This window comes from Marmota flaviventris, chromosome 2 (assembly GCF_047511675.1).
Source record: "Marmota flaviventris isolate mMarFla1 chromosome 2, mMarFla1.hap1, whole genome shotgun sequence".
In the NCBI taxonomy this organism is placed as follows: domain Eukaryota; kingdom Metazoa; phylum Chordata; class Mammalia; order Rodentia; family Sciuridae; genus Marmota; species Marmota flaviventris.
In genome coordinates this window covers 43,815,063-43,827,339 of record NC_092499.1, presented here as the reverse complement: position 1 = coordinate 43,827,339, position 12,277 = coordinate 43,815,063, and the positions used below count along the sequence as shown (strand labels likewise).

Sequence of the window (12,277 nt, the reverse complement as noted above, 5' to 3'; positions counted from 1 at the left end):
ACCCCTCCCTCCAAAAAAAAGAATACATTGTGGATTCTAGGCCTAGCTTATATTTGTGTAGTAGAGGGGACACAACAGCATGCATAGGGATGCTAGTGCTTCTCTTCCCATGCATGTATGGGACATCCCAATTACCCTGCTTGAGTACTGCTTTTTTATTCTTGCTCCCAGTCCTGGGGTGGATTTGGGAGAAATGCCTCCATAGGCCCTACTAGCAGGCTCTGGAATGTCTGGCACCTGAAAAGCCAGAAAGTGGAGGGGGAAGGCCTTTAGGATTCAGGTCAGCATCCTTGTGCCATGGGACCATGAGTAGGGAGGATTGGGGTTGCTGCTGAAGCAGAGCAGAATGGGACCCAAGAAAAAGACTGGTTGTCCAGGTCAGAAGGCATATAAATGTGTTCCATTACAGCCAAAATAAAACAAGTGTTTCAGCCTCTTTAAAGGCAGCAAATACCAAAAAGGCTGTTGAGGTTTTCTGTACCTTCATGTATACAATAGATGATTACCAAATTGAGGAGGTGTTGGTACATCTCGCAGACAGTGCTGGTCACTGGTGCCATCCTCTGACCATGGAGCAGAGGGGAAGGCAGGCCATTCCTTTCAGTTTGAATTACCTGGAGAAAAGCAAGCCTTCTGGGAATCCAGAGCAGGCATACGGGGGAGTCTCATCAGTTGGTTCTTAAACAAATCAATCTTAGTTCATGAAATTTGAAGTCTTGAAAAAGTCTACCAAGCTATGAGATGGGGTGAACTTTCCTATAGAAATGAGGCCTCCTGAGTCCTCAGGCAGCATTTCAGTCCAGTGCAGGGAAGGGACTTTGAAGAGTACAGGAGCCTGTTCACAGTTGTGAATGATTTAGGTCATTGCTGTGCCTGGTCCCCAGGGGGCAATCTGCCCCACCTGACACTATGCACCAGAGGGTTTCACTTACTGGGATGGGAGGGTTTTCAACAAGTCAGATTTTCTGTCCTGGTTTTTTGTGTTTGGGTCATTTCTTTTTTAAATCCCATCTGTCTTGCTCTGTAATGTTAGTTTTACTAGAATTAGAACAGGCCTATACTAGAGAGAAATGCAAATGGTGTATTCTATTTATTTCTCAAAGTCCAACCTTGTGGGCTCTGAGAAACTTCCCCATCCTTTAAAAGCATCAGGATGGAAAAGCTTCTGTGGGGATGGGAAGGACAGTTAAAAGAGACAGACATTATTACCCTAAATGCATGCATGGCTGACTACATGACTGGAGTGACTCTGAACCATATACGGCCAGAGGAATGAGAAGTTGTGCTCCATTTGTGTACCATATGTCAAAATGCATTCTACTGGAAAATAAATCAATAAAAAAAAAAAAAAAAAGAAGAAGAAAACTTCTGGAGAAAAAAACTGAATAAGTGGCGCCTTGGGACTTTCATGAGGTTTTCACTTCCCTCTCCTCTTGCTGTACCAAACCAAGCCTTAAATCATGGCTGCCCTAGGTGTGCTGACAAGGAAGTCTTTCTGAAGGCTGAGCAAACACAGATTATGTGCTCTGTATATTGGGAAAACCAGCTCCTGATTGCAATTATGATAGTTACTTGTTTTCATCTTTCAATCCCAAAGTCTGGCAGAGCAGACCTGAACAATGCTAGCTGCTCCAGTATGTCCTGCTTACATGCTAAAGAAAGATGATACAAAATGTATGACTCTAACTGGAGGGAACAGGAAACTATAGTTGAGGCTCTAAAAGGTTCCCCTCTATTTCTGTTATGGACTGGTCTGCAGAAGTTCTCCTGGACAAAAGAACTATGTAGCAAGCAGAGGAAAGTCATGGGTTTTGGATTTTTTTTTCAATAAGGCTAAAGGTGACAACCTTTTATAAATGTCACAGAAGAGAGGTGTGTATGTAATATAAAATAAATATAAAACTTGGTCAGAGAGAAAGGGAGGGCAAAAATAAAACCATGTAAAATGAAAGGGAAAGATACAAATTATGTGTCTTGGTAGGGAAATTAAATTCAAACTAGAATGCTAGAGGTCATTACACAGATATGTGTCAGATAAGAGCAGGATACAAAGACAAGTACACCTATTTCTACTTCCAACAAAAATCCAGTTAATGTCTGACACATCAGTACAACTAATCCAACTATACTATATACTCTGTTACATCTGATTCATTTTAATTTTCTGGGTTTCTAGACTTATAAGACTTCCTGCTGTAGGTGTGAGGTTATTTAGCTCATTTACCTGGACTCATGGAGATTCCAACTGAGAGGGCTGCTAAAGCTCTTCTGTATAGTTCTCTCATTTTGAGATGAGGGGTTGTGTGCCTTGTCCAATACATATAGTTACTTAATGGATATTGAGTTTCTGCACTCCTAACAAAGTGCCTATTAGCCCTAGCCATCTTCCTGATTTTTAAATCTAAAGCCTTTTTTCCCCTAACTTCTTTGTACAAGTAGGAAAATATTTATCTTGAATTGCTTTAAACAATCTAGTTAAGATACAGTGTTACTCGGCTGGGATTGTGGCTCAGTGGTAGAGCACTTGCCTAGCATGTGTGAGGCACTGGGTTCGATACTCAGCATAGCATATAAATAAATGAATAAAATAAAGGTCCATCAACATCTAAAAAAAGTTTTTTGTTTTTTTTTTTTTAAAAAAGAGTTTATATGCTGAATAAAAATATGGACATATTTCCTGGTCTTGGGTCTCCTAGGTCAAAGGGATGGTAGATTTAGGTCACTTACCACCAGAGGGCACTCAGTTTTTCCCAGTTAAAGAAGCTTCCAAATTCTGCATGTAAATGTATTTTATCAACAGGGTATTTCCTATCATCATAACAGGTAAATGGTCATTCCCCAGAATATCAAGTTGATGTAAACATACTGGTTCTTGGGCTGGGGATGTGGCTCAAGCGGTAGCGCGCTCGCCTGGCCTGCGTGCGGCCCGGGTTCGATCCTCAGCACCACATACAAACAAAGATGTAGTGTCCGCCAAATACTAAAAAATAAATATTAAAATTCTCTCTCTCTCTACCTATCTCTCACTCTCTCTTTAAAAAAAAAAAAAAATACTGGTTCTTGGCATAGGTGTCTAATTTATATATAGAGACAAACATATGAATGTATGTATACACATAAACATTAATTATAATTAATATATATTTGTTATGTACTAAATATATTTTAGTAGATATTTATCACAATTAGTGTTACTATTTTAGATTCAAGCTTGATGGATTTTCAAAGGACTTCTTTATCCCTTTACAGATTTTTTTGAAGAAAAATTAAATTAAAAGTCAATATTCCTGGGTAGGGGTTATGGCTGAGTGGTAGAGTGCTTGCCTTGCATGTCTCAGGCACTGGGTTCAATTCTCAGCACCACATATGAATAAAATAAAGGCCCATCAACCAACTAAAAAATATTTTTTAAAAAAGTCAATATTCCTGTAGAGCACTCACACAAAGCCTAGTGGGTTTCTGCCAAAATCTGTAGGCCTACAGTATTCTAAGCAATATTTGTTCTTGGGGGTCCTTAAGCATTTTTGTTTTAAAAGAAAGAAAAGGAGAACTTTATCTGCTATAAAAGGAATACAAGCCAGGCAATTTCTTTAACCCTTTAGTTTATCAACCCTGAAGGCCTTCTTCTGATCATGAGGGGATTTCTAGAGATTTATACCTGCATCCCTGAAAACCCATTCTCTCTCTCCGAAGATGAAGCCCCTTCTGGCTGTTATATTCATTTTGAACAAGCCTATTCCATGTGCTTAAAAGAAGTTACTATATAATAGTTATTATTAACAAATGCCATAACACTGCCCTGTCTGGGGGAAAAAAAAAGAGTCTTAAAAAAAATTGTCTGTAAAAAAGGCTGCGGTAGGATTATGTGAAACACCTGCACCTCTGGCTGTCCTATCAGTTGCTGATGACAGACATTCTGGAATCTGTTGAACCGTTTTCCTGCCCCATGGCACTTCTGCTTTGCCAAATACTGTGGAAAACAGTATTGAAAAAGGATACATCTAGTTCACTCTGGAAAAGAGAAAAAGAATGCACAGGTAAGAAGGACACACAGGGACTGGACACTCTGAGCACAGGCAGCAACTGCTCTGCCTCCAAGCCTAACAGCAGCAGGAGAGGCTGCTGCTGTGTATACAGAAGCCTAAGCAAGAGCATGAGCCCTGACTTGGGTACTGCAGCTAAAAACAAACAAACAAAAAAAAATGCAGGCTAGAAGAATTTTTGAGGGCAGAATAATTCATCTTCAGAAAATACAGGACATAAACTGAGCACAGTGGCACACACCTGTAATCCCAGCAACTTGGGAGGCTGAGGTAGGAGGATCACAAGTTCAAGGCCAGCCTTGGCAACTTAGGAAAACCCAGTCTCAAAATAAAATAAAAAGGCCTGGGGGTGTAGCTCAGTAGTAGAACACCCTTAGGTTCAATCCCCTGTACCACCAAGAAAAAAAAAAAATCAAGGGAATAATCAACTAACTCAAACTTTACAGATGGTAGGTAATTTGATATGTGTATCAGAAACCTCAGCAATGTGCTATACCCTTTGAATCCATTGATTTTACTTATACACATCTATCCTAAGGAAACAATCAGACAATGGTATGTGATATGATATTCACAGTGAGGCTGGTAAGTGTCTATTAAGGTGAAAAAATTGTGTCTGTACTGAACAAGTACAAACTTTTATCCTCCTGTCATTAATAAAATGATTAAAACTATTTACATAGCATCAATTTGTACTGGGTATTATAAGTAATCTAGAGATGATTAAAAGTATGTGAGAGGATAGGCACAGATTACATGCAAACACCAAGCCATTTAATATAAGGAACTTGAACATCTGGGGATTTGAGGATCCATCAGGGTAGGATTTGTCCTGGAACAAATGCCCCACAGATACTGAGGGATGATATATGACTTGCACATATGTATGTAGAGATGCATGTTCTAGAGATACAGACAGATATATAAAGTCTAAGAGGAAATGTACTTAGCAGCATTTATCACTAAGTGATGGCTTACTGATACTCCTTCCCCCACTTTAAAAAAATGCTTAATTTTTTCAGAGTAGCAGAGATATCCAATGTATATATACCCTGCCTTCACACACGCATGAATGTTGTGTCACCCTGTCACCAGAGAAGTGTCTTTGTTACAACTGATGAGCCAACCTGGACACATCACTGCTGTGCTGTGCAGAGTCCACAGTTCAAATTAGGGTTCACTCTGGTGTTGTACAGTCTGTTTCTGGACAAATGTATAATGGCATGTAGCCACCCTCCTCTTTCATTCTACTTATATGTATTTAAATTTTTTTTCAATCAAAATAGATATTTATATAATGAAAAAGTCTCAGAGGGTGAAAGGACTTCAGGTCTCTCAAATGTGGCATTGAAACCCCTGCTACATTTTCCTCAACAGCAATAGCCCTCACCTCTGTGGAAGTGCCTTCTTTGAAGTTAATTGGTTTGGCTTTTGGTTCTTAAAATGTGATGCCGAGATGCTGCTTTCAGCCGAGACAGCATGAGACAGACCTCTAAATTTAAAATCTGGAAACTCTTCTAAGATGAAAAATATCCTCAGAAAGCATGTTTAAAATGCACAAACCTAAAAATAAATCTTAGATGACAAAGCACTCTCGATGAGTGGGACAGATCCTGTTTTCTTTCCTATTAGTACTCTCCTCTCTTCCTCTTCTTTTTGGTATGGTTTCATCCTAAACTAGGTCATCCCTAGTGCAGTCCAAGTCCTGCATAATTGCCTAGCCTAAAGTAAATTTTAATCTTTACTTCTGTGGTTTATGTGGTCACTGACTCTCTCTCCCTAAAATTATAGCTACAATTCAACAATGTGCTATTTATTTTTAGTTACTGAATATAATAATATTTTTTTTAAAAAACAATGATAGTGCTTGTACTCACTTTTTATTTTCCCAAGTTAAAGACATTGTTGTTTTCAGAAATTATAATCTTCTTGGTGTGTGTTAACTTAAAATAGCTAATCATTGCCAGCCCAGAATCACAGACCCTGACTAGCAACAAGTCTAGCTTAACATGAGAGTGGTCACCAGGAGATAAGTAGGAGCTAGAGCTATACTGTTCAATATGGTAACCACTGTGCTAATGTGGTGATTTAAATTTAAATTAGTTACAGTTAACTAGCACTTAAATTTCAGTTCCTCAGTTACACTAACCACATTTCAAGTGTTAAAAGCCACACACGGCTAGTGCCTACCATACTAGGTTGCATGGATATAGAACATTTGTGATATTGCAGAAGGTTTTATGGACAGTGCTGGTCTGTGGTACTGTCTCCAAGCAATCAACAGAGAGATATTTTTAAAGCTAGTCCCAATGCTGTCTGTTCCCTAAGGGCCTGTCTTGGGAATGGCCTGACCTCTTGACCTCTTCAGCTTTGGAGGGCACCAATCCCTTCCTGGACAGATGTCCTGTCTCACTACTGGCCACTATCTTCTCAGCTTCACTCCCTGAATTAGGAAATCGCTGACAGCAAACTTCAGGAACTAAAGTAATGGTTCAAAAACTTGAACATGCATCAGAATGAGGGGGCCTCCACCCAGAGTTTCTGATTCAGTGGTCTGAAGTGGGCTCAGGATTTGTATTTCTAATCGTTTCCAGTACTTGCTGTGGCGCCAGGAACCAGACTTTGAGAACTACCACTCCAAGGCAACAAAGACTGGCTAGTTGATTGGCCCGTGAAGATGTTTGCCAGAATTCAATGCTGGCCTTAGGAGTTTGACTGAAGATATAACTTCTGAATGAGTTTTGCCTTTTGCAGGTTTTGGTGTACTCAATATTATTAATTATGGATTCGACTCCACTATTGCCTCAGGAAGAAGTTTGCAAAGAATTCCTTCCTAATCCTTTTACATAAAAGCAAAGTTAAACAAACAACCTTGAAAAATAATTAGCCTTTACCATTGCTACTACCAAAGAATGTCTACTCAAGGCTCAGGAAGGCCTATCATAGCAAGTAAACCATATTCACATGTTTTTGTTTGTTTGTGGTTTTGGGGATCAAACTCAAAACCCAATTGATTCTTTTTTAAGACTGGTTTTCAAGCTAACTGCAAGCTACAGAATCAATATTGTAAAGGACTAGCATAAGGATAAACATATAGACCAATGGAATGGAATAGAAATGAGAGTCCAAAAATCAGCCCTCATATTTATGATCAAATGACACACAATAAAGGTACCAAGACAATTCACTGGAGGGAAATAGTTTTTTCAACAAATGGTGTTTGTCCATCAACTGACAAACAGATAAAGAAAATACAGTATATCCATAAAATGGAAGATACTGCATAATGAAAAGTAAAAGTGCTGATATATACCATATCATATGGACCTTAAAACAATATGCTAGTTTAAAAAAAAATAGCCACAAAGACCACATTTTGGAAAATTCTATTTATCTAAAATGTCTAGAACAGGCCAATGCATAAAGACACAAAATAGATTAGTGGTTACTCAAGGCCTGGAATAGGTGGAGGGGAATATTTAGGGGAAAATGCTAATGTGCATGATGTTTGTTGGATGATGAAATTTCCTTAAACTGTGGTAATGAGCTGCAGGACTATGTAAATACAAAAACCCAATTATACATTTTAAATGGACAAATTGAATAGTATGCAAATTATATTTCAGTATATCTATTAAAATAAAATAAGGGGGATTGGAGTTATAGCTCAGTAGTAGAGGACTTGCCTGTGTGTGAAGTACTGGGTTTGAATCTCAGTGCCAAATATAAAAAAAATAATTAAATAAAGGCCCATCAATAACTAAAAAAATATTTAAAAAAAGAAAATAAGGATGGCTAGAATGGAACTCATTAAGGGGAGCTGAGTTTTCACCCTTAAAGCAAGGGTTTGAATGAAAATGATTCTTAATGTGAAAAGGTACTGTTGTCTTTGGATGGAAAGCAGAGGAAAGAAGAGAGTAAGTTAGACAATAAAATTTTGTAACTAAGTAAAAAGAATTAAAAACTAAGAGGTACATAGCAGACCCAAAAGGGTCTACAAAGAAACTATTAGAGCTAATAAATGAATTCAGCAAAGTGGCAGGATATAAAATCAACACGCATAAATCAAAGGCATTCCTGTATATCAGCGACAAATTCTCTGAAATGGAAATGAGGACAACCACTCCATTCACAATATCTTCAAAAAAAAAAAAATAAAATACTTGGGAATCAACCTAACAAAAGAGGTGAAAGACTTATACAATGAAAACTACAGAACCCTAAAGAGAGAAATAGAAGAAGATCTTAGAAGATGGAAAAATATTCCCTGTTCATGGATAGGCAGAACTAACATCATCAAAATGGCGATATTACCAAAAGTTCTCTATAGGTTTAATGCAATGCCAATCAAAATCCCAACGGCATTTCTTGTAGAAATAGAGAAAGCAATCATGAAATTCATATGGAAAAATAAAAGACCCAGAATAGCAAAAACAATGCTAAGCAGGAAGTGTGAATCAGGCGGTATAGCGATACCAGACTTCAAACTATACTACAGAGCAATAGTAACAAAAACAGCATGGTACTGGTACCAAAACAGGTGGGTGGACCAATGGTACAGAATAGAGGACACAGAAACCAATCCACAAAACTACAACTATTTTATATTTGATAAAGGGGCTAAAAGCATGCAATAGAGGAAGGATAGCATCTTCAACAAATGGTGCTGGGAAAACTGGAAATCCATATGCAACAAAATGAAACTGAATCCCTTTCTCTCGCCATGCACAAAAGTTAATTCAAAATGGATCAAGGAGCTTGATATCAAATCAGAGACACGCCGTCTGATAGAAGAAAAAGTTGGCTACGATCTACATTCGGTGGGGTCGGGCTCCAAATTCCTCAATAGGACACCCATAGCACAAAAGTTAATAACTAGAATCAACAAATGGGACTTACTCAAACTAAAAAGTTTTTTCTCAGCAAAAGAAACAATAAGAGAGGTAAATAGGGAGCCTACACTCTGGGAACAAATCTTTACTCCTCACACTTCAGATAGAGCCCTAATATCCAGAGTATACAAAGAACTCAAAAAATTAGACAATAAGAAAACAAACAACCCAATCAACAAATGGGCCAAGGACCTGAACAGACACTTCTCAGAGGAGGACTTCAGTCAATCAACAAGTACATGAAAAAATGCTCACCATCTCTAGCAGTCAGAGAAATGCAAATCAAAACCACCCTAAGATACCATCTCACTCCAGTAAGATTGGCAGCCATTATGAAGTCAAACAACAACAAGTGCTGGCGAGGATGTGGGGAAAAGGGTACCCTTGTACATTGCTGGTGGGACTGCAAATTGGTGCAGCCAATTTGGAAAGCAGTATGGAGATTTCTTGGAAAGCTGGGAATGGAGCCACCATTTGACCCAGCTATTCCCCTTCTCGGTCTATTCCCTAAAGACCTAAAAAGAGCATGCTACAGGGACACTGCTACATCGATGTTCATAGCAGCTCAATTCACAATAGCAAGACTGTGGAACCAACCTAGATGCCCTTCAATAGACGAATGGATAAAAAAAAATGTGGCATTTATACACAATGGAGTATTACTCTGCATTAAAAAATGACAAAATCATAGAATTTGCAGGGAAATGGATGGCATTAGAGCAGATTATGCTAAGTGAAGCTAGCCAATCCCTAAAAAACAAATGCCAAATGTCTTCTTTGATATAAGGAGAGTAACTAAGAACAGAGTAGGGACGAAGAGCATGAGAAGAAGATTAACATTAAACAGGGATGAGAGGTGGGAGGGAAAGGGAGAGAGAAGGGAAATTGCATGGAAATGGAAGGAGACCCTCAGGGTTATACAAAAGTACATACAAGAGGAAGTGAGGGGAAAGGGAAAAATAATACAAGGGGGAGAAATGAATGACAGTAGAGGGGGTAGAGAGAGAAGAGGGGAGGGGAGGGGAGGGGAGGGGAGGGGTGGGGGGATAGTAGAGGATAGGAAAGGCAGCAGAACACAACAGACACTAGTATGGCAATATGTAAATCAATGGATGTGTAACTGATGTAATTCTGCAATCTGTATATGGGGTAAAAATGGGAGTTCATAACCCACTTGAATCAAAGTGTGAAATATGATATATCAAGAAATTTGTAATGTTTTGAACAACCAACAATAAAAAATAAAAAAAAATAAAGTTATATTTTAAAGTGTTAAAAAAAAAAAAAAAAAAACTAAGAGGTACATAGTTTTTTAAGAGCTGAGTCTTGAAAAATACCTAAAACATATAAGTTTGCAGATATGTTAGATGAGCCAGAAGGAAAGATAAAGAAAATGTAACATCATTTGAGTTTTAACTTTTACACATTAAAGCTCTATATTAACAAATAATCTTAAGCTATACCCAACATGACCTAATTTCTAGAAAACTGGGTTCAAAAAACAAAAACACTTTTTAGTCATTAGACTTACCACTCGGCTGAAGTACTCGTCTAAAACTTCCACAAAATTGTGGATGAATTCATAAATAGCCATCTCATTCTGAAATAAAAGACGAATATGCAATGAATTTTAGCATGGCCCTCAAGCAAATCAGACACAGAAATGGCCGGTCAGTTGGTCAGTTCCCAGGTTTTAGAGCATGTGACCAAGGGAACAAATGTGAGCAAAGTAACTTTCCATTGACCAATATTCAGAACAGTTCTACTTCTCCCTTATTTAAAAGATGCTTATTAATGAAAGAAATGGAGAAGACCTTAACCTCTAAGATTTCTTTGTGGTCAATGTTGAATCTGACCCAACTGAAACTTCAGATCCCAGTGTCAAGGCTTTGTGCTCTACTTCCTGACTTCATCACCTACTGGCTCAAGCATTTTCCAGATTCTTTGCACCATCATTTTTCTGTCTGTGAAGATGGGGAAACCACTCAAAGTGCCTTATGGATAAAAGCAATCAACTGAGATTTCAGAACATTTTTTATTTGAAATACCTGGAACTGGGATGAACACTCCTGAAGAGGAACTAACTTTAGGAGATATAAACATAGGACAATCATATAGTTTGCTCTGATTTTTGATATGTAAGCTCATGTTCAGTGTCATAACTGATTGGCCTCTGTTTGTCTGAGCTACCCCACTATCTGACAGAACAAGAGCAGGGCACTGGACTTGGTTAGGATAAAGGAAGACACTAGCTAGTGTGGTGGCATATACCTATAATCCCAACTATTTGAGCCCTCAAATTTGACACCAGCCTGGGAAACACAGTGAGAAATTGCCCCCCCCCCAAAAAAAAAAAAAGTAAAAAAAAAAGCAGAACAGAAAAACTGGAAGGCATCTGGGATGTGGCTCAGTGATAGAGTATTTGCCTAGCATATGTGAGGCCGTGGGTTCAATTCCCAGTGCTGCAAACAAACAAACAAACAAAAACCAAACAAAACCCAGAAGGGCACTCTGGGGTTTTAATTTTCTCCATTTTATAAGCTGCTCATGTAATCCAAACAAACATTCTACATATATCTCTTCCATAGAACTTTCCCACCTTGATAGAAACCAAGATCCTAGAGAAGTGCTGTGATGCGTGCCTATAATCCCAACTACTGGGAGGCTGGAGGATTGTACATTCAAGTTCAAGGATTGCAACTTAGTTAGACCCTGTCTCAAAAAAAAAAAAAAAAAAATGTAGGGGCGGGTTTGGGGGATAGGATGCAGCTTGATAGAACACTTGCCCAGCATGCTTGAAGCCCTAGGTTCAATACCCAGCACTACAAAAAGAATTTTAAGAAAAAAAAAGAAACCAAATACATTCTGGAAAAGAGTCATAACAATTCTTAGGCCAGTAGTAAGAAAATGTCAACATAGGGAGGAATAAAGATCAGACTGTTATCTCTAAGTATCTTGTATTTTCCAAATACTCTTAGTATCTTACCTCAGTGTCATTAACTCCAACCACAATGAAGAGAGCTGCATATTGCCGATATATCAGCTTAAAATCCTTATATTCAATAAAAGAGCACTAGATGAAACACAATTAGATATTAGTACCTTTGGTCGACAGAGACTTCTCCAAAACGGCATGCATAATTTCTAGGTTGAGTATCTGCCAACACACTCCAAGAAATACACAACATTCTCATAACATTCAGGGGACTACTTGGAAGCATCTCTAGGGGGAGTTGGAGAAACAGTCTGGGAAAAAAAGTGAGTGATCACATGGGTTCTCACATGTACTCCTCATTCCTTTACTTGGCTATGTGGAAATCAGCAGACAAAGCTAATGAATAA

General features: G+C 38.4%; 1 protein-coding gene across 2 annotated transcripts in view; it reads right to left on the bottom strand.

The window, feature by feature from the left end:
* Ap4s1 (adaptor related protein complex 4 subunit sigma 1) overlaps nucleotides 1–12,277 on the bottom strand; it is a 73,135-nt gene that overhangs the window by 44,965 nt on the left and 15,893 nt on the right. Inside the window, exons 3-5 of one of the 2 annotated variants that reach the window (XM_027929819.2) lie at nucleotides 11,922–12,008; nucleotides 10,467–10,535; nucleotides 4,000–4,011 (exon numbers count right to left, since the gene is read on the bottom strand). In XM_027929819.2, coding sequence (XP_027785620.1) covers nucleotides 4,000–4,011; nucleotides 10,467–10,535; nucleotides 11,922–12,008 — 168 coding nt within the window. The remainder of the gene's footprint in view (nucleotides 1–3,999; nucleotides 4,012–10,466; nucleotides 10,536–11,921; nucleotides 12,009–12,277) is intronic. The other variant, XM_071607824.1, reaches the window with a different exon arrangement.